This window comes from Colobus angolensis, unplaced genomic scaffold (genome assembly GCF_000951035.1).
Source record: "Colobus angolensis palliatus isolate OR3802 unplaced genomic scaffold, Cang.pa_1.0 Scaffold213, whole genome shotgun sequence".
NCBI lineage: Eukaryota > Metazoa > Chordata > Mammalia > Primates > Cercopithecidae > Colobus > Colobus angolensis.
In genome coordinates, this window is record NW_012115300.1 from 430770 (window position 1) to 453923 (window position 23154).

General features: G+C 36.8%; 1 protein-coding gene across 3 annotated transcripts in view; it reads right to left on the reverse strand.

Annotated features, from left to right (window-relative positions):
• Positions 1–23154, reverse strand: part of SENP6 (SUMO1/sentrin specific peptidase 6) — a 121105-nt gene that overhangs the window by 45933 nt on the left and 52018 nt on the right. For all 3 annotated transcript variants that reach the window (XM_011942935.1, XM_011942934.1, XM_011942936.1), the window contains 4 exons: positions 14805–14950; positions 10710–11007; positions 7832–8061; positions 3408–3578 (listed from right to left, as the gene is read on the reverse strand). In XM_011942935.1, the coding sequence (XP_011798325.1) occupies positions 3408–3578; positions 7832–8061; positions 10710–11007; positions 14805–14950 (845 nt within the window). The remainder of the gene's footprint in view (positions 1–3407; positions 3579–7831; positions 8062–10709; positions 11008–14804; positions 14951–23154) is intronic.

Sequence of the window (23154 nt, forward strand, 5' to 3'; positions counted from 1 at the left end):
AGAGCGAGACTCTGTCTCAAAAAAAAAAAATAAAAAAAAAAATAAAAATAAAAATAAAGTAAATAAAAAATTTCATTTTCACTACTTTGATTACTATTTTTTTTTAATTCTATTCATTTCCTTTCCTTATTTCCCTATGGTTTGCCTCTATTTCTTGATTTTTAAAAAATTAAAAATATACAAAGGACTACTTTACACTTTGTCACATAGTTTACTATTTTTCCATTTGCATTCATCTATCAAATTGTGTTTAGAGTGTTTTCTACACTGTTCTACTTTTCATTTAATCAGATATATTCATCTTTTCATTTACTATTTTTGCTTGTGCTACCATGTTGGAAAGGCATTCTGTAAGATTATATAAAAATATTAATCCAGCCGGGTACAGTGGCTTGCACCTGTAATCCCAGCCTGGGTGACAGAGCAAGATCCCCCCTTTAAATAAGTAAGTAAGTAAATAAATCCATATATTTTTCTATTATCCTTATGATTACTTTTGTTGTTTCTCATTTTTTAAGGTTCCCATCTTAACAACCAAGTATGTATGTTCCCATATTTTTATCTGTACTCCTATAAACATACTGACATGTATAAACACAAACAATTTAACATACAAGTTTATTATTTTATAAAAATGTTCTTACTAAAGTAATATACACATATTTCATTAATTTGGTATTCTCACTTAACAGCACCATGCAGACATGCTAAAAGTCACTGATATAAGTTCTAATTTTTATTTTCAATGGCTGCATCATATGGATATACCATAACTTCTTCAGCCATATCCATATTAACAGGCAATGATTTTGTTTGCCAATAATCATGTCTGCATATAAAGTCTTATGTACTGGGGAAGATGGAGTCTAAGGAATTAATTATTTGGTCAAATAGTACACATTAAAAATTTTTTAATGGTCATTTTCACATTTCTTTCCCAAAAGACCATAGTAACTTTCTTTTCCATCAGCAAACTGGGAAAGTATCCTTTCCCTTGGATTCTTGAAAACAGCACAATATTAACAGATTTTGTAACAATTTTTAAAGTCCATTGAATACAGTTGTATTTCATTTTCCTTAATTTGCACTTTTCATGTGGTAGTTTACTACATGAATTTTCTATTTTTGTCCATTCTTATCCTTTGTTCAATTTTTATCCTGTAAATTTTAGGAGTTCTTAGTCTATTATAGACATTAAAATACTATGTCACCTGCATTACAAATAGTTGTTCTAGATGCATTGTTTATTGACATCATCCATATTACCTTTCTCCATGTGAACGTTTTGAAACTTTTATAGTAAAATATAAAACATAACATAATGAAACATACTATTACAGTAAAATATATCCCTGTTAAAATGACTTCTCTCCTCTGCTAGATTTTAGAAGAAATCTTTGTACATACTGACATTTTATTGTAAGGTTGATACTGTGTTTTCTTGTTGAATTTTTTATACTTTAAGCCTTAAGTTCAACTGAAACTTATTTTTGTATATGGCTTAATGTTCTTCCAAATAATCTCCCACGTGGTATTTAAGCCCCACTTAATGAATAATCCATTGTTTTCTCCTGGCGCTACCAAACTGCCTTCTAAAAAAAGTTTACACCCCAAAATGGAGGCATTAATCTGAACAAATGTCACCAGATGTGAAAAGTACCTGGTCTTTCATTCTTGCTTTTCTTGGCAATGTAACTATATTTAACTCTGAGTCTTCTGGAATGCTTCGTAGTTCACGCTCTACTCTGCAGGTATTTTCATTTAGTGCTGCTTCTACTTTTCCAGTGGATGGTGCAGGGGAAGAACATGCTGAATCAGCAGGCTGAGGAGATATGCTCTCTCTTCTGTTAGTTCTGTCGCTGTCATCATCATCATCACTGGACAAAATGACTAAAAGTATTTTAATAATTTATAATTTATATTAAAACTAGTTATAATTTTATATTTCATTTCTGTCCATTAAAAAGTCAAATAAATTACCAAAGTGGAAAATATATTCAATTTGCTTTGGACCTCCTCCAGATCTAAGATTAATAAAAATGAATGAAGATACAATCCACTCTATCTGATAAAAAGTTAAATCTGAAGAAAGCATTAAGACTTGGCATCTTTTAAAAAAATTATACGAATATAAGATTTGATTTTACAGTTCATCACCACTCACCCAAACAGCAGTATCAGCAAGTTACACGAAGAATCGTAGGTCCATTTCAGAGTCCCAAAAAATTTAAGGTGCAAAAAATAATTTGCATACAACTTGTTCGCAAAATAGCATGTATTGTAAATATATGTGAAACTTCATGTAGTTAAGTTTTTTTTTTTTTTTGAGACGGAATCTCATTCTGTCACCCAGGCTGGAGTATAGTGATGCGATCTTGGCTCACTGCAACCTCCGCCTCCCAGGTTCAAGCGATTCTCCTGCCTCAGCCTCCCGAGCAGCTGGGACTACAGGCACATGCCACTACACAAGGCTAATTTTTGTATTTTTAGTAGGGATGGGGTTTCAGCATATTAGCCAGGCTGGTCTCAAACTCCTGACCTCGTGATCCAGCCGCCTTGGCCTCCCAAAGTGCTGAGATTACAGGCGTGAGACACCATGCCCGGCAATAAGTTCTCTTAAAGATAAGTGCTTTATGTAAAAAGGACAATGTTAGGACAATTATGTAAAAAGGACAATATTAGTTTGAAAGAAGAGTTGGAAACACATAGGGACACCAAGTTAAGACATTATAAAATAAAGGCTTACAGAATGCATACAGTGCTGTACAATTAATCTAGCAACAATGTTTAGAATACATTAGAGAGAAAAATGATGACTGACTAAGAAGACTAGTTAAGGAGATTATATTAAAATTTCAAACAGAAAATAAAAACTTGGATTGGTGGCAGAATAGTAAATACACAGGTATGATGAGTAAGATAAAGTACACAAAGTCCTTTGGGCATTGTGGACAATGAACTAGTACAATGCACAATGCCTTTTGGGCAGCCATTATAGTACAATAATCTATTTCTAGGAGTCTTGATGCTGTAATACATTTCCCAGCAGATCCCAAAGCTTCTGGAATCTTCATTCACTCACTACAGTTCTTTAATATATTCTTTTCATGCACTTAGCTGGCATGATACTAAATCAGTAACATATTGGAAGGTTTTCTAACTCATTGAAAGTTTCATGCACTAAGCTGGCATGATAATAAACAATAACATATTGGAAGGTTTTCTAACTCATTTTAATGGTGAGGAGCTACTATTTATATACTCTTAAAGCAACATGAAATCTTGAACTAATTTTGATATTCTATTAAATATTTTAATTTACAAATTTAAAATACTATATATTAGCTTTAGCAATGGAATTTTTAATGTTATAATTGGTATAGTAAAGAGCTTAAGAATGTACTTACAATTACAGGCTCTATTAACAGCCGGAAGAGTGTTCCTACTCGTATACTTCGACAGTTTAAAATGACACTGTCAAAGGAACTTTGGCAGCTTAAAGCTAAAGGATCACCTGAAGTTTCTGGAGAAAACACTTTACGACGTTTTAGAGGTGTGTTGATAATAGAATTGCCAAACTAAAAAGGAAAAGAAAATTTTCACTTAATAATTCACTAAAACAAAGCTGCAAGCTAAGTATAACCATATGCAAAGACCCAATAAAGAAACGTACATATCACAACACAAAATGGATTTCCCTTCAACAGTGTTAGATAAAATTAACATTCATGGGTATCTTATTTAGCTATACTTTAGTTGTTATATAAATCTGAGTAATAGCATGGCAGTCAGGAATAGTACTCTGGGAATCAGACTGCCTGGATTCAAACAGCCACACCTCATTCATTCATTCATTCATTCATTCATTTTTGAGATGGAGTCTTGCTTTGTCACCCAGGCTGGAGTGCAGTGGCGTGATCTCCACTCAATGCAAGCTCTGCCTCCCGGGTTCACGCCATTCTCCTGCCTCAGCCTCCCGAATAGCTTGGATACTGGCGCCCGCCACCACACCCGGCTAACTTTTTTTTATATTTTTAGTAGAGACGGGGTTTCCCCGTGTCAGCCAGGATGGTCTCGATCTCCTGACCTTGTCATCTGCCCACCTCAGCCTCCCAAAGTGCTGGGAATACAGACGTAGCCACCGCGCCCGGCCAACACCACCTTTTAAAGATCTGATCTTGGCTGGGCACGGTGGCTCACGCCTGTACTCCCAGCACTTTGGGAGGCCGAGATGGGCGGATCACCTGAGGTCAGGAGTTCGATACTACCCTGCCCAACACAGTGAAACCTGTCTCTACTAAAAATACAAAAAATTAGCTGGGTGTGGTGGCAGGTGACTGTAATCCTGGCTACTCCGGAGGCTGAGGCAGGAGAATTGCTTAACTGGGAGGTGGAGGTTGCAATGAGCCAAGAACACGCCACTGCACTCCAGTCTGGGCGACAAGATCGAAACTCCTTCTCAAAAACAACAACAACAACAACAAAAACTGATCTTGTAAAACTTAATAACTTACGCAAGTTTTGGTTCCCTAAACTTTAAAATATACAGAGTAAGAGTATCTACTCAACTGAGTTAATGCATAAAAAGCAGTTTAGCAGAGTGCTTCATGCACAGTAAAATGCTGCTAGTTATAGTGGCAATGATACTTGAATTAAATCAGCAATTATTTAGAAAGCAAGCAATTTAGGGGAATGGTTATCTGCATTATGAAATAACCCTTCCTTATATGTTTACATATTTTAAACTATTTCATCTGTTAAATTATGATTCCAGTCACTTCCAAATAGAAATTAATCATAAACACTTTATATAGGTATATAATTTTAATTTAATTATATTAGTATCTTTATTATCATCACAAGAATAAAACAATACCTTGACAGAAAATAAGGGAAAAGAATGTCCACCATTCCCCATTATCCTTCTAAAGGTATTTCTATGATATGTCACAGGAAAAAATATGTATTTTAAACAAAATATGATCATATATATGATATAAAATCATACATATATTATTTTGTGAACTGCTTTTTCAGGCTTATTAACAGATTTATCATTAATATTCTCCATTACTGTTATTATTTTTTAAGATGGAGTCTCTGTTGCACAGGCTAGAGTGCAGTGACATGATCTCGGCTCACTGCAACCTCCACCTCCCTAGGGGGTTCAAGCAACTCTCCTGCCTCAGCCTCCCACGTAGCTGGGATTATAGGCACACGCCTGGCTAATGTTTTTGTACTTTTAGTAGAGACAGGGTTTCACCATGTTGGCCAGACTGGTCTTGAACTCCTGACCTCAGGGAATCTGTCCACCTTGGCCTCCCAAAGTGCTGGGATTACAGGTGTGCATCACCGCATCCGGTCTATTTTCCCTTATTATTAAAGAAACCTGTTAGAAAGGTTTAAAAGTGTTTTGTTTTGTTTTTAGCTGTAGAGTTACATCTTCAAATGAGAGGTTATTTAGCTCACTAATAAAACAGGTAAGAGCTGCTCCAGTTGAATCTACAGTAAAGGATTTAGTCTAGAATTTGAATGTTCCACACCCTCCATGGAGCATCATCGAAGACAGTACACAGTGAGGTACCCTTACGATTCAGTGTGTCAGTCTGAAAACTGCTCATCTAAACATTCCATTACATGGAAATTCATCATTAATTTAACTGAACTCATATGCTGGACATCTACGTTCTTTCCAATCTCTTGCCATAGCAAACTATTCTTCAAAGAGCATTTTTGCAGTCCAGTCAATTGTGGTACACATTTAGAATTACTGCCAAACTGTCCTCAACAGTTAAACCAACTTATACACTCAACATTCCACTTCTCCAAACACTGATCAAGATGAGACAATATCATACTTTTAAAATTTTCAGCAATCTGAAGTTCACAAAAGGTATTTTAATTTCATTTTCAAGGCCGGGCGCGGTGGCTCAAGCCTGTAATCCCAGCACTTTGGGAGGCCGAGATGGGCGGATCACGAGGTCAGGAGATCGAGACCATCCTGGCGGTGAAATCCCGTCTCTACTAAAAAATACAAAAAACTAGCCGGGCGAGGTGGCGGGCGCCTGTAGTCCCAGCTACTCGGAGGCTGAGGCAGGAGAATGGCATAAACCCGGGAGGCGGAGCTTGCAGTGAGCTGAGATCCCGCCACTGCACTCCAGCCTGGGCGACAGAGCGAGACTCTGTCTCAAAAAAAAAAAATAAAAAAAAAAATAAAAATAAAAATAAAGTAAATAAAAAATTTCATTTTCACTACTTTGATTACTATTTTTTTTTAATTCTATTCATTTCCTTTCCTTATTTCCCTATGGTTTGCCTCTATTTCTTGATTTTTAAAAAATTAAAAATATACAAAGGACTACTTTACACTTTGTCACATAGTTTACTATTTTTCCATTTGCATTCATCTATCAAATTGTGTTTAGAGTGTTTTCTACACTGTTCTACTTTTCATTTAATCAGATATATTCATCTTTTCATTTACTATTTTTGCTTGTGCTACCATGTTGGAAAGGCATTCTGTAAGATTATATAAAAATATTAATCCAGCCGGGTACAGTGGCTTGCACCTGTAATCCCAGCCTGGGTGACAGAGCAAGATCCCCCCTTTAAATAAGTAAGTAAGTAAATAAATCCATATATTTTTCTATTATCCTTATGATTACTTTTGTTGTTTCTCATTTTTTAAGGTTCCCATCTTAACAACCAAGTATGTATGTTCCCATATTTTTATCTGTACTCCTATAAACATACTGACATGTATAAACACAAACAATTTAACATACAAGTTTATTATTTTATAAAAATGTTCTTACTAAAGTAATATACACATATTTCATTAATTTGGTATTCTCACTTAACAGCACCATGCAGACATGCTAAAAGTCACTGATATAAGTTCTAATTTTTATTTTCAATGGCTGCATCATATGGATATACCATAACTTCTTCAGCCATATCCATATTAACAGGCAATGATTTTGTTTGCCAATAATCATGTCTGCATATAAAGTCTTATGTACTGGGGAAGATGGAGTCTAAGGAATTAATTATTTGGTCAAATAGTACACATTAAAAATTTTTTAATGGTCATTTTCACATTTCTTTCCCAAAAGACCATAGTAACTTTCTTTTCCATCAGCAAACTGGGAAAGTATCCTTTCCCTTGGATTCTTGAAAACAGCACAATATTAACAGATTTTGTAACAATTTTTAAAGTCCATTGAATACAGTTGTATTTCATTTTCCTTAATTTGCACTTTTCATGTGGTAGTTTACTACATGAATTTTCTATTTTTGTCCATTCTTATCCTTTGTTCAATTTTTATCCTGTAAATTTTAGGAGTTCTTAGTCTATTATAGACATTAAAATACTATGTCACCTGCATTACAAATAGTTGTTCTAGATGCATTGTTTATTGACATCATCCATATTACCTTTCTCCATGTGAACGTTTTGAAACTTTTATAGTAAAATATAAAACATAACATAATGAAACATACTATTACAGTAAAATATATCCCTGTTAAAATGACTTCTCTCCTCTGCTAGATTTTAGAAGAAATCTTTGTACATACTGACATTTTATTGTAAGGTTGATACTGTGTTTTCTTGTTGAATTTTTTATACTTTAAGCCTTAAGTTCAACTGAAACTTATTTTTGTATATGGCTTAATGTTCTTCCAAATAATCTCCCACGTGGTATTTAAGCCCCACTTAATGAATAATCCATTGTTTTCTCCTGGCGCTACCAAACTGCCTTCTAAAAAAAGTTTACACCCCAAAATGGAGGCATTAATCTGAACAAATGTCACCAGATGTGAAAAGTACCTGGTCTTTCATTCTTGCTTTTCTTGGCAATGTAACTATATTTAACTCTGAGTCTTCTGGAATGCTTCGTAGTTCACGCTCTACTCTGCAGGTATTTTCATTTAGTGCTGCTTCTACTTTTCCAGTGGATGGTGCAGGGGAAGAACATGCTGAATCAGCAGGCTGAGGAGATATGCTCTCTCTTCTGTTAGTTCTGTCGCTGTCATCATCATCATCACTGGACAAAATGACTAAAAGTATTTTAATAATTTATAATTTATATTAAAACTAGTTATAATTTTATATTTCATTTCTGTCCATTAAAAAGTCAAATAAATTACCAAAGTGGAAAATATATTCAATTTGCTTTGGACCTCCTCCAGATCTAAGATTAATAAAAATGAATGAAGATACAATCCACTCTATCTGATAAAAAGTTAAATCTGAAGAAAGCATTAAGACTTGGCATCTTTTAAAAAAATTATACGAATATAAGATTTGATTTTACAGTTCATCACCACTCACCCAAACAGCAGTATCAGCAAGTTACACGAAGAATCGTAGGTCCATTTCAGAGTCCCAAAAAATTTAAGGTGCAAAAAATAATTTGCATACAACTTGTTCGCAAAATAGCATGTATTGTAAATATATGTGAAACTTCATGTAGTTAAGTTTTTTTTTTTTTTTGAGACGGAATCTCATTCTGTCACCCAGGCTGGAGTATAGTGATGCGATCTTGGCTCACTGCAACCTCTGCCTTCTGGGTTCAAGTGATTCTCCTGCCTCAGCCTCCCGAGTAGCTGGGATTACAGGTGTGCACCACCACACCCAGCTAATTTTTGTATTTTTAGTAGAGATGGGGTTTCACCACGTTGGCGAGGCTGGTCTCGAACTTGCGACCTCAGGTGATCCACCTGCCTCACCCTCCCAAAGTGTTGGGATTATAGGCTTCAGCCACCGCGCCCAGTCGTAGCCAAGAAATTTTATCTCACACAGGAAGTTACTAAAATCTTAACTAGTCCTTGGAAAAATCTGGACCAGTACCTAATGTTCAATAAGTCTTGCTGATGATAAATGGATGTGAGCAAGAAAAGACACTGCGATGATAATTTGCTCTTATACCTTGTACTCATTACTGAATCTTAGCAAATCTATCTCTGTATCTTAATTCCGCAAAGCCACTCATTTTGTATTTGAGTCAAATACAAACTCCTTGCTATGGTTTATAAATTTACATAATCTGGCCCCTGCCTATTTGTCCAATTTTCTCGTAATATTCTGTTTTTTGTCTCTTTATCCTCCAGGCACACTAGTCAGTATTTCTGTCCCTCAAACACCACAAGCTTGCTCCTGTCTGAATTCTACTTCCCTCAATATTATGCATTCTGGCCACCAAGTTTTAGTTTAAATATCACTTTGATAACCCAATAAAGTAAGCACACTCACAGTCAAATTAACTGATTTAAATTTTCTGTTGTTCTTTGTTGCATATGTTCACTTGCTTATCTGTTTCCCCCTGCTACACATAAACTATAACACAGCAGGGACATTGTCTTGTTCACTGCTATATCCTCAGGCCTGAAATAGCCTGACACAGAAAAAGCATTCAAAAGTCATACGTTGAAGAATGCGTGAACTTGAAGGAGGAATTTTTCTTTATTAGTATTTCAAACATAAATGCTTAATTTTTACTGAGTAATGTACATGTCCCAGAGAAGCATCATCTCACTATTTCTCTACCTGTCTTTTTAATTTTACTGTCCGGTCTCAGGAACAAATACTGAGCATGGTTTCTCTTTCAACACTGGTCTTTCATTAGCAGAAAACCTAACAGGCCAGATTAGACAATCTAAACAGATTTACATACATAGCATTTGGGAGGTGGGGTTTTGCCACTTACTGGTTATTTAGCTCAATTTCTCTTCTCCGTAGAATTAAGGACAATAAGGGTATCTATTTCATAGAATTGTTGCAAGGAACAAATGGTATGTAAAATGCTTAGTGTAGTACTTGACATAGATAGATGTATATATACATACAGATGTATGTGTATACATGTATACAGATTTTTTTAAAAGGCCCATGAACTGTATTTTTAATGAAAAATGGCACAAGTATATATTAAAAGGAAAGTCTAGTGTTCTATTTACAATTATTAATTTTTTTTAAGCAACAGGGTCTTGCTATATTGCCCTGGCTACGCTTCAACTCCTGGACTCAAGCAATTCTCTCATCTCAGTCTCCTGAGTGGCTGGGACACCACTATGTCCAGTTTCTATTTTTTAAAAGAAATTATGCTCATTCTCCACAGTATACACTCTTATCAGTAGCTTGCATTACTCACTTAATTAAGGATCTTGGAAATTACACAGTTTATCAGATCTTTCACTCCTTTATCACTGTGTACTCTAGTCAACCAGTCCCCAATAAATTCTAATCTTTTGCTATTTATTGTAAACAAGGACTGCATGCCATATGCATACACACAAGAGTAAAAAGACATGATGCAGATTTAGGAACAAATGTGGTAAGGATATTGTATGTCAAATATTTTATTGGGCTACGCGTATTTTATGTTATTTTAGCTGCCCCCCACCCCAGAAAAAAAATCACTATCAGCAGGAGATATACCCATTTACAGATCAGAAAGATTAAATTAACCTGGCCAAAGTCAGAATGCTGGTTTTAACTAGCAATTCATCTAAGACTAGGGTCAAGTTCTGAGTGTGTGTGTTTTTTTTTTTTTTAACTATTTAAGATGGACAGGATGAGAACAAGATTAGTTTTAAGCTCACATTTACATTAAAAATACATATGGGGTTAGAGAGACTGGTTGTAAAAATATATCTGAAAAATATTGGATTGATATAAGCAATATTAAAGGGAGTAAAATACTTACTTGGATCATTTAGGTCTGACAAACTTGTTTTCCTTTCTTTCAAGTTTGTGATTTTGGGTATTTTTGCCCCAGGTAAAATGACTTTTCCATTAGTCTGTAAATAAGTGTGTTTACTCTCATCACAATTCACAATAATATCAATTGGAATCTTTTCCATACTGTTGCCATAAAACTTCTTGGTTGTTAATCCTGTGTTTTGTGACTTCTGTCCTCCAGAATTCTGATGAATTGACGTTCTTAATAATGGTCCAGCAGACTCATTCAAAGTAATAGCTTGTCTGCAATTTCTTTGCAAATCCTTAGAAAAAAGAACACCATAACTTTGGCATTTGGTCTGATTTTCTTTTTCTTTTCCACATTTTGGACAACATTCACGGTGTTCAGAAACTTTAAGTTCCAAAAGAACAAAAGAAATAAAAGATTTTGGCATTTTATTGCATCATTAAGGAATACCCTCAAAGTCTCAAAATTAAGTCCCTCTCTTCCCCATCATTACCATCATGGCTACCATGAGATCCTAAATAAGTCATGTTAGTTGGGATTTAATATCAAAATGCTGGAAGAAATTTTCAAGACTATCCAGTCTAGCAGTCAGCTATATATAAATTAACTCTGTCACCAAGGATCTGAGGATACGATCAAGCTGAGTACTGACTGGCTCCATTACATTAGTGTCTATAATAAAGGTAAAGAGGGCACATCTAAATGAAAAGAACTCCATGGAAAAGTGCTATTTCCTCTCATAAAATTGATACTAAAACAGAAAAAACACATTCCTACTATTAAAATCCCCAAGACTAAAATATGAAAGGAAGTATGTTCTGAGCTATTACCATACACCTTCCATCAGCTAAGAAACATGTATCTTGGAACTCTGTGAGAATTAGGAACAAAATGCAGATACACTACACTGAGTAAGATATAAAAAAAACTTTCATGATAAAAACTAGAGATTAACATTTTATCAACCTAATTCTCTAAAAACTAGAATCTCAATACTGCTCAGTTTTAGTAGAGAATACTGTAAAGTAATACATTTTCATAAAAATTTTATGTTAAGTGTAATTTCTTTTGGAAAACAAAAACTGACTAAGCCTGGACATCATGGCTCAGGTCTGTAATCCCAGCATATTGGGAGGCTGAGGCAGTAGGACTGTTTAGGGCCAAGAGTTCGAGACCGGCCTGGGCAACATAGCAACATCCAATCTCTCCAAACAAAAAAAATTCAAGAAAAAGAAAAACTGATTAAAATCTCATTCCCTGCTTTGGTCAGAAGTGGAAGGCTTTTTACAAAATTAAATAATTGCAAACTACATATCACATAGTATCTGCAAGACAACCTATAAATAACCAACTGCACGTAATAAGTCTGTCTTTGAGACTATGTCATTTTTATTAAATATCCTAAAGATGTTAATCCCATTAAATTCACAGACCTCGTTTTCTTATTGATTGATTGATTGACTGAAGGAGATTTGCTCTTGTTGTCCAGGCTGGAGTGTAATGGCACGATCTCGGCTCACTGCAACCTCTGTCTCCAGGGTTCAACAGATTCTCCCGCCTCAGCCTCCCAAGTAGCTGGGACTACAGGTGCCCACCACCATGCTCAGCTAATTTTTGTATTTTTAGTAGAGACAGGATTTCACCATATTGGCCAGATTGGTTTCAAACTCCTGACCTCAGGTGATCCACCTGTCTCGGCCTCCCAAAGTGCTGGGATTACAGTCGTGAGCCACCGCACCTGGCCCACAGATCTTGTTTTCTTACAAGTGGTACATAGTGTAGAATTTCAGAGACTATAAATGGAAAGAAAAACCACTAACCTTGTCTAGGAATTAAAGATTACATAGAGGCTGGCTACAATTCTTTATCTCCACTAAGAAGAAAATTAGAACAACTGGCATAGGAATACAGTAAAAGAAGGAAGACTTTTATTAAAAAGTAATTATTGTTGTGTTTAATACCTAGGTGATGGGATGATCTGTGCAGCAACCACCACAGCACATGTTTACCTATGTAACAAACCTGCACATCCTGTATGTGTACCCCTGAACTTTAAAAACAAACAAACTGAGGTTTTCAGTGGGCATGTCCACTGGACGAAAGATGTTGTATCTAGGCAGGAGCTTTCCTCCTCCTTTATCTAGACTAATCAGTAGGTGATATCAGTATGGCCTGAGCCAAACTTAGGTTGGCATGGCAAGACATTACCACATAAAGAAAAACTAAGCTAACAGGTAAATACACTGGGGATGATGGGAGTCAAGTTAATCACTTCTGGAGAGGAGAGTTACAAACATGCAACGTGGGAAAAATTAAAGTCAGTAGTGTTGGACTGGAATTAGAGTTATTGTGTGAACTCATGGATTCTAATATGGATTAAATATTAATACACACACATGTATTTCTTAGCTTTGTCCACTGAGAAGGCCGAGAAACAATAATGCCCACATGAATGAACATAACTAGTGCCCAAATATGTTCCCTTCACTTTAAGGAGAAGATATTTCCTTTTCCTTCTATGCATGGCTCCTCGGAGAAATGAATGACTCTAGGGCTGAGACAGATAATGGCCGGGCACAGTGGCTCAGCCTGTAATCCCAGCACTTTGGGAGGCTGAGGTGGGTGGATCACCTGAGGTCAGGAGTTCAAGACCAGTTTGGCCAACATGGTGAAACCCCATCTCTACTAAAAATACAAAAATAAGCCAAGTATGGTGGCATGCACCTGTAGTCCCAGATACTCAGGAGGCTGAGTCAGAAGAACTGCTTGAACCAGGAGGTGGAGGCTACAGGGAGCCGAGATCGCGCCACCCAGACTCTAGCCTGGGTGACAGAGCAAGACTCCATCTTGAGGGAAAAAAAAAAGAAATACAAGATAAGTTAAGACCATCTTGTTATACTAAAAAGTAGAGAAGTCAATGTCATAAATGTCTTCAAAAGAATGATAGGGACATGTCAAAAAAAACAGAGGCCAGCTTGAAGGGACTCACATGGAATTTGGGACAATTGAAGCATCAAGGTAAGTCATGAAACATCATGGAAGTTACAGACTATAACCCTTTTGAGTAAAATAACTATTCATATGTACATGCTGATATAAATGAATACATATAAATGTGGGATAAGAAATACTTCTAGCTCATGTTAGAAATCTTATTAGTAAATTAGTCAAAATAACCTATTAACTGACATTGCAGTGAAGAAATCTAGAACATCTTAACTAAGGTAAAATATCATTAATGTGAAAATCAACATCATATGTCTCCTGATATAACGCAGTAAGATTACAGAATCATTTCTGAAGCATTCTTGAAAACAAAATACATAATTTACAAACATCAGACAAACCCAATTTGAGGCACAAAGTGTCCTGTACTACTCAACAAATACCAAGATTATGAAAGATGAGACTACGAAATTATTTCTATCAAAAAAACTAAAGATTCGTGGCAACTCAATGCAGCACATGACCCTGAATTGAATTCTATACCCATAAAGGACATTATTTAGGTGAAATCTGAATGGGATTTGTGGATTAGATGGTAATTTCAGATCAATGTTAATTTTGAGATTTTGACAGATGTACTCTAACTATAAAAAAAATCAAAAACACACATACTTAAGTATTAAATGGTAAATGGGCATCATGCTTGTAACTTCAATTCAAACAGTACAAAAAAATACATATATACATGTTTATGGGTAGGCAGGAGGAGGGAGGGAAAAAGGCATAGAGAGCGAGGACAATAAAGCAAATGTGAAAAACAAGGAATCTGGAAGATAAATATATAGATTTTCTTTCTACTTTTTAACTTTTCAACTTCTTAAAATTATTTGAAAAAATTTCTGGCAGACAGCAATCATTTGAAGTATGTTGCAGGGAAGTGCTGATAAACTCTTTATAGAAAAATAAATTGTGTATTTTGGACAAGCATAAAAATGGTCTACTGAAGGCAGAAAAGTTTGCCTAAATAACTTTTCCAGGTCTCTTCTGGTCCTATGATAAAAGATCACCTAGAATTTAATAAGTACTGAAACTAATATTAATAAAAACACAATCTGATTAGCAATAAAGAATAATTTCTCTACTTACCTCCAAATGGGTTAAACATTTTTTTGAAGCAGGAGATAGAGGAGAAGTAGGCTGATAGGTACTACAGTGTCGTTTCTGTTGTGCTTTCCTCTTAATTTCAGGCTCCACTTGTGATTCGGACTCTTCTGTTTTCTTCATTATACGTTCTAAAGGAAGGAGAAAAAATAAAGTTTAAGTTTTACTTAAAATAAGCTAGTGATGGCCGGGCGTGGTGGCTCAAGCTTGTAATCCCAGCACTTTGGGAGGCCAAGACGGGCGGATCACGAGGTCAGGAGATCGAGACCATCCTGGCTAACACCGTGAAACCCCGTCTCTACTAAAAAATACAAAAAAAAAAACCTAGCCAGGCGAGGTGGCCGGCGCCTATAGTCCCAGCTACTTGGAGGCTGAGGCAGGAGAATGGCGTAAACCTGGGAGGTGGAGCTTGCAGTGAGCTGAGAACCGGCCACTGCACTCCAGCCCGGGCGACAGAGCGAGACTCCGTCTCAAAAAAAAAAAAAAAAAAAAAAAAAGCTAGCGTTTCAACAACAAAAAAAATCAGAACATAAGACCAAACAATAGTTATATCCTGGCTTACTCTTCTCTTATTTATTTTTCACTCCTCAGCAGGATCTCTACAATGTGGATCACTTCATCAAGTTATCAACATCCTCTAACTTCATTTTGTTCTACTAAGGTAACACAAACCTTTCCTGTGCCTAACCACTCACATACTCACAAATCCTTTTTTTTTTTTTTTTTGGAGACAAGGTCTCATTCGTCACCCAGGCTAGAGTGCAGTGGCATGCTCATAGCTTACTCTAATCTCAAACACCCTAGCTCAAGTGATCTTCCCACCTCAGCCTCCAAACTAGCTGTAACCACAGGTACGCACCGCCACACTCTGCTAATTTTTTAAATTATTTGTAGAGACAGGGTCTCCCTATGTTGCCCAGGCTGGTTTCTTTCTTTTTTTCCAAGTCACTTTACTCTAAGAGTAGTAATGAGAAAAATCTGAATTCAAACAGTACAATTGTTTGGTGAAGGAAACTAAACTAAACCTGCCTCAAGCTAATTTTCTTTTTTAACTTCAGAACACACAAGGTAATTTTTCTCGATATTTTTAATGTAAATTTAATAATTTTCATTACAAATATAATTAGAAGTTTCAAATGATTTGATGAACTCCAAACCAAGACAATTTAAAATTTACCACAATCTGACTTTATCAGCAAAGGATTAAGTATGCAAAAGGCCAAACATGTTTCTAAAACATAAGTGAAGAATCTGTAAACCAAAATAACTAACCTGCACAATCCTAGCTTTGTTAAATACTTCTACTTCTAGTTTCCTATATTTAATATTCTTCTATCGGTTGGTTTTTAAAAATAAGATTATGTAGACATAAAGATCAACATTATCTAATATTTAGTTTGATATACAACACTGTCTTAAGAAACCTATATAATTATTCTTGCTTAGTGCAATCACAAAAAGTTTCACTAAGTGATTATCATCCTCTCATTGTTTGCATGTCTATTTTCCCAGACATCAAAGCTAGACGTTTAAGTAATCGATGACTACTCCTTGTCCCTTCATCTTCACTTCTAAATAGTTCTTAAGTTCACTCTGTCCTCTCCAAACCCACTGCCACTACATTTCTGATGCTTAACTCTTGCCTAAACTGATGTCCTCTATCCCAATTTTGCTCCTTTTAAATCCTTCCCCACTACTGCCAAAGTGACCTAGTTAAAAATTGTGACTTTGTCATTCTAACACTCTAACTAAATTCCATCTCTCGGCAAGCAGAAGTTCCTGTTTCAATCTTACTTCCACTCAAACTTTACCTCAGAAAGGTTCATTTCTTCATATGTTCTGTCTTTCACCCTCACATACGCTGTTCTTTTCATAAGTGAAGCTCTGCCAATCTATGTGGTGAATTCAAACCCTTCTTTGTTAAGAAGCTGCCTCTACCCCACTCTACACACAATTAAGCAATCCTTAGTTTTCATAGCTCTCATTTTATTGTTATTTGTACTTCTGTTCCCACATTGTATTGCCAGTGCTGGGAAGAGCAGAAATGATGTTTTAGTCATGTGTTTTCCCAGCATCTAGAAACTGCACAAGGGCTTAATAAATGTTTCCTGGATTAATGAATTACATGAGAAACATAAAACTATATGACACATTAAAAAAATGAAATTACAGGGGTCAGAGGAAGAGACACTGTCACTATGTCATCTCTGAAAATGCCATAACCTTTGACACACAGAGATAATGACTCATGCACAGATCTAGAACCATAAGGACTTAGCCTCTGGCCAGAGAGTAACTAAAAACTGCTTTTTTTCTCCAGAGATCTAAAATCTGAGGTTACAGAGCAGCTGCTCCAGTCCAGAGCATCCAGGTGTTATCATTTTTATGAAGGCTAAGTTACTTTGTGACACTATAAGAAGAAGGCAGACATTCTGGAATCCAGAAAATAAGCACAGTTGTCTGAAACACACAACCAATTATTTGAAAAACTTAAAAAAAAAAAAAAAGCCCCTACAAGCTTTTTTGGCCTTACTAAATTTGATAGGGCACCCAAAGGAAAGCTTTTTCCTTATAAACATACTTCATTAATCTTTTTAAGCCACACAGTATCTTTGCACATTATTTTGCTCAAACATGTATCTAATTAGTTTTCTGCTGCATCCTGGAGACTGACATTTAAAAAAACAGTATCATTTCATCTTGATTATGTAATCACACTCTTCTCTTCACCATACCTATATCATCATGTCCATGTTACATTTTCTCTACCATCACAAGAGGGAAACAAATGTCCCAAGCTTTGATACAATGCAAAATTTTAATTGATAATAGAGAAAAATGACATTACAATTCTGATCCCTACCTAAATCAAGGTTTTTAATAAGGTTCTGAAGGAAAGAGATAGAAAAAGGAAGCAATTAGGAAGGTTAAGCTGAGACTTTCGAAACCAACGTCATGAGGAGAAATGATAAATGACTGACAGTGTTATAGGAAACTAGAGTACAGAGAGTCAAGAAAAAAACACAAAAAATGTTAGCCTCAGGGTTAAGAAATTCCATTAGGATTCCATTTTCTAGGGAAAGAAGAGGAAAACACTTGAGAAGATTTGGTAACTCAAGTAAAAATGAACTAGTCTCAAATTACAGCAGAAACATAAAATTGCAAAAAGCTTAAGATTGGACCGGTTCAAGGATGGCAAATACTTAATAAGTGGCCCATGGAAGTTTTACTAGCTAACTGATCACAGAAGTGATTTTTGCTAGGCTGATGTAGCCTCAAATCCCCAACAGATTACTCCAGAGAAGTATTTAAGATGAAAACCATATGACATTATGCTGAATCCCTCTTACAGGGATGAGAAAGAGAATAAAGAGTATTTACCAAAGACCCTGTGGTAGGAACATGAAGATTAGGATACTCCCTTCTAGATTTTCTAGCTCAATGTTTTGTTTTGTTTTGTCTGTTTTTGTTTTTTTGAGATGGAGTCTTGCCCTGTCGCCCAGGCTGGAGTGCAGTGGCACAATCTCAGCTCACTCAACCTCTGTCTCCAGGAGTTCAAGCAGTTCTCCTGCCTCAGCCTCCTGAGTAGCTGGGATTACAGGCATGCATCACCATGCCTGGCTAGTTTTTGTATTTTTAGTAGAGACAGGGTTTCGCCATGCTGGCCAGGCTGGTCTCCAACTCCTGGCTTTAGGTGATCCACCTACCCCAGTCTCCCAAAGTGCTGGGATCACAGGCGTGAACCACCACACCCAGCCTAGCTCAATGTCTTTTTAAATACACTACACTACTTCCAGGTATGCACAAAAGGGGAGACTATGGAAGATATTACTGGGTAAGAGTGATCTATATACAGGTTGGATATAAATAGAACACATTTAAAAAATCAAGTTAAAAAAAAGATCCTCCATAAAAAGAAAGTTCAGGCCGGGCGCGGTGGCTCAAGCCTGTAATCCCAGCACTTTGGGAGGCCGAGACGGGCGGATCACGAGGTCAGGAGATCGAAACCATCCTGGCTAACACGGTGAAACCCCGTCTCTACTAAAAAATACAAAAAAAACTAGCCGGGAGAGGTGGCGGGCGCCTGTAGTCCCAGATACTCGGGAGGCTGAGGCAGGAGAATGGCGTAAACCCGGGAGGCGGAGCTTGCAGTGAGCTGAGATCCGGCCACAGCACTCAAGCCTGGGCGACAGAGCCAGACTCCCTCTCAAAAAAAAAAAAAGAAAGTTCATAGCAGCTTTATTCTTAATAGACAAAAAACTGGAAACAACCTAGGTGTCCATCATCAGGAAAATCGATAAATAACTTGGTATACCCATACAATGCAATGTTAAAAAGAAACAAACTACTGATGCAAGCAACAGTACGGATGAATATCAAAAGAAGATCCTGAGTGAAAGAAGCCTCACATAAGAGTATACAGTGCATTATTCCATTTACATGAAGTCCTAGAACAGATAAAATTAATCTATGCTAGGAAAAATCAGAAAAATGCTTACATTTGAGGGGGAAGAGGTAGGGACTAACTGTGAAAGAACATGAGGGAACTTTCTAAGGTGCTGATACTATTTGTACTATGTCTTCGTGGGGATTTTGGTTAGAAACGGATATGTAGTTTTCAAATTTTATTGAACTATATACTTAAGATTTATGTATTTCATTGTAGTAAATTTTATTTCAAAAGAAAGAATGTGAGGGCGATCTGGCTGTGACATCTGTCACCCCACTGATTGCCAGGGGTAACTGCACTGATCTGGTTGGCTAGTGGGAGTCTACTTCCTCCCTCATCGCTCCCAGAGCATCCCTTCCAAAGCTGCACGCTGGGTTGAAGAGGATAACCATCTCTGATAGAGGAGGACCGGTCTTGGGTCAAGGTCAAGGGTACATAAAGTAGCTGTGCTCCCCTGCTAGAACTTCCAAACAAGCCCTCAAAAGAAAATAAACTGTAAACAAATATTGAACTCTAGTTAATAATACGCCCACTGAAGTGTTTAGAAGTATACCAGGCATCTACAATCGACTTTAAAATGCATCAAAAAAATAAGATGAATTAACGTATAAAGGGATGACTAGAACAGAAAAGTGTTAATTGTAGAATCCATGTGGTAGATACACACATGTTCACTGTAGAAGTTTCAACTTTTCTGCATATTTAAACATTTTCATAATAGAAATTGTGGGAGAAACAGGGTAAGAAAGAGGCTTAACTTTCTTATTTGAGATTTTAGTTGTGATACTAATATGCTGAAAAATAAGTACCCAGAGGACAGTGATAGAATACAAACCATTATTTTTATAATGCTTATGTATTTGCTTTTACATTATTTTTTATAATCTTTCAAAAGAGAAAGACAAACTAAAAAAAATGGTTTTCTCCATCATATAGCTGCTAACTGACTTTCAATGTAAAACAAAACTAAAGTCATGTATCTATCACATTCTCATTATCTTCTTTAAAAATCACTTCTGGCTATATACTATACTTTTGGCCTATAGGATTTTGTAAAAACTCTTTAGCGTGACAATCTACCTCTACTTACTTCTATGGCTTCAACTCTGGCTATCCTCTATCCATTCTCCAATCAAATATTTCATTTGTTAAAATAAGATGAGACTCTTTCACCTGTTGTGCCTTTGCATTCCATCCTCATTAGGTGCAAAGCTTTTCCTCCTCAATTTGGTATGTCAAACTCCAACGATTCAAAACTCAGCTTTACTTACATTTGTTTTGTTTTGTTTTTGAGATAGGGTCTCACTCTGTAGCCCAGGCTGGAGCGCAGGGGCGTGATCACAGTGCACTGCAGCCTCAACCTGTGCTCACTGCAGCCTTCACCTGCCAGGCCCAAGGGATCCCCCCACCTCTGCCTCTTGAGTAGCTGGGACTACAGGTGCTCATAACCACACCTGGCTAATTTTTTTATATTTTATAGAGATAGGGTCTCACTACGTTGGCCAGTCTGGTCTTGAACACCTGGGCTCAAGTGATCCTCCCACCCTGGCCTCCCAAAGTGCTGGGATTACAGATATGAGCCACCATGCTTGGCATCATCTCTGTGTGTGAAGATTTAAATAAAACTCCAGAAAAGGGCAGTGACCACTCCTTTATACCACAGTTTAAATTGGCTTTTACATACTACTTTCCAACTCTACAACAGTACGTTTACAAGTTTGTAGTCTCTCTAGCCCTTGAGTTTCCCAAAAACAGACACTGTCATTTTATGAAGACACAAGGCAAGCTTGAATTAATAATCATACCTGTCAGTGGAAAACTTACAAATATATTTGCGAAGTAAACTACTTAAAAAAAACCCCACAACATTCCAAAAATATGAGGAGAAAAAATACAGTTGAAATTGATTCCTAGAGCAATTTATTAAATACTTCAGTAAGCATTCCTGACATTCACCCAAACGCACTGAGGGAAAACAAAGTTAATTAATAAAATAATGCTGTTAAATAAAAATGATTTACATGTAAAAACACGTAAATAAATAAAAATAAATCTATAAGGACTTTTGGAAAATAAAGGTGAATATTTTTAAAATTCCAGGGTTGGAAAAGCTTTACTAAACACAACACTAAGGAAACCCAACTTTAACAACAGGTTCAACTACAATTACTATTTGACAACGTTAGAAAAAAGTAAGGCCAGGCATGGTGGCTCACACCTGTAATCCCAGCACTTTGGGAGGCCGAGGCGGGGGGATCACCTGAGGTTGGGAGTTCGAGACCAGCCTGACCAACATGGAGAAACCCCGTCTCCTCTAAAAAATACAAAATTAGCTGGGCATAGTGGTCCAGGCCTGTAATCCCAGCTATTCAGGAGGCTGAGGCAGGAAAATTGCTTGAATCTGGGGGGTAGAGGTTGAGGTGAGCTGAGATCGCACCATTGCATTCCACTTGGGCAACAAGCGTGAGACTCTGTCAAAAAAAAAAAGAAAAAGAAAAAGAAAAAAAAGAAAAGAAAAGGAGTAACAGAAAAACCACAAAAGGGAAAGAAAGATATCTACATCAGAGATAACAAAGAGTTGCTAAATAAGTAATAAATAGGCAAAGGACATATAAATAAATGGACAGACATAAATAAAATTCAAATGGCCATTAAACCTGTAAGATATCTCACCAGTTACGAAGAAAATATAAGAAAAACATTTTGGCCGGGCGCGGTGGCTCAAGCCTGTAATCCCAGCACTTTGGGAGGCTGAGACGGGCGGATCACGAGGTCAGGAGATCGAGACCATCCTGGCTAACACGGTGAAACCCCGTCTCTACTAAAAAAATACAAAAAATAGCCAGCCGGGGGGGCGGGCGCCTGTAGTCCCAGCTACTCGGGAGGCTGAGGCAGGAGAATGGCCTCAACCCGGGAGGCGGAGCTTGCAGTGAGCTGAGATCTGGCCACTGCACTCCAGCCCGGGCGACAGAGCGAGACTCTGTCTCAAAAAAAAAAAAAAAAAAAAAAAAAGGAAAAACATTTTGATCAGATTGGCAAAGACTAAAAGAATAATAATAATCTAATGTTGCTGAAAAGTGGGAGAAAATAGGCCGACTCAAGTAATACTGTGCTGGGAGCTAACCACTTTTACACGGCATTTTTTCTTTTTTTTTTTTGAGATGGAGTCTCACTCCATCGCCCAGGTTAGAGCACAGTGGTGTGATCTCAGCTCACTGCAACCTCCGCCTCCCAGGTTCAAGTGATTCTCCGGCCGCCCGGCTATTTTTTTTTTGTATTTTTATAGTGATGGGATTTCACCATGTTGGCCAGACTAGTTTCAAACTCCTGACCTCAAGTGATCCGCCTGCCTCGGCCTCCCAAAGTGCTAGGATTACAGGCGTGAGCCACTGTGCCCAGCTACACAAGGCATTTTGGCATTAACATATCGTCTTAAAAATGTGTGTATCATTTGTCCCTGAAATTTTATTTCTAGGGATTTGATCTAAAGAAATATATCAAATATATAACATGAATGTACCAGTACAGTAATAGTATTTTAAATGTCAAAACATTGAAAACAAAATTATGCCATATAAACATAGTGGGCCACAACACATTCATTTTAAAAAAGATTATAGAAACTTGGATATACAAATTTGCAACTGGGCATGGTGGCTCACGCTTGTAATCCCAGCACTTTGGGAGGCTGAGGGGGTCAGATCATGAGGTCAAAAAAAATTTGTAAGGAAGTCCTCCATAAACTTAAGAATCATTTGATTCTTTTCATTTTTCTGAGATATGGTCTCACTCTGTTGCTCAGGTTGGAATATAGTGGCACGACTGTGGCTCACTGCAATCTCGACCTCCTGGGCTCAGGTGATCCTCCTGCCTCAGCCTCCCAAG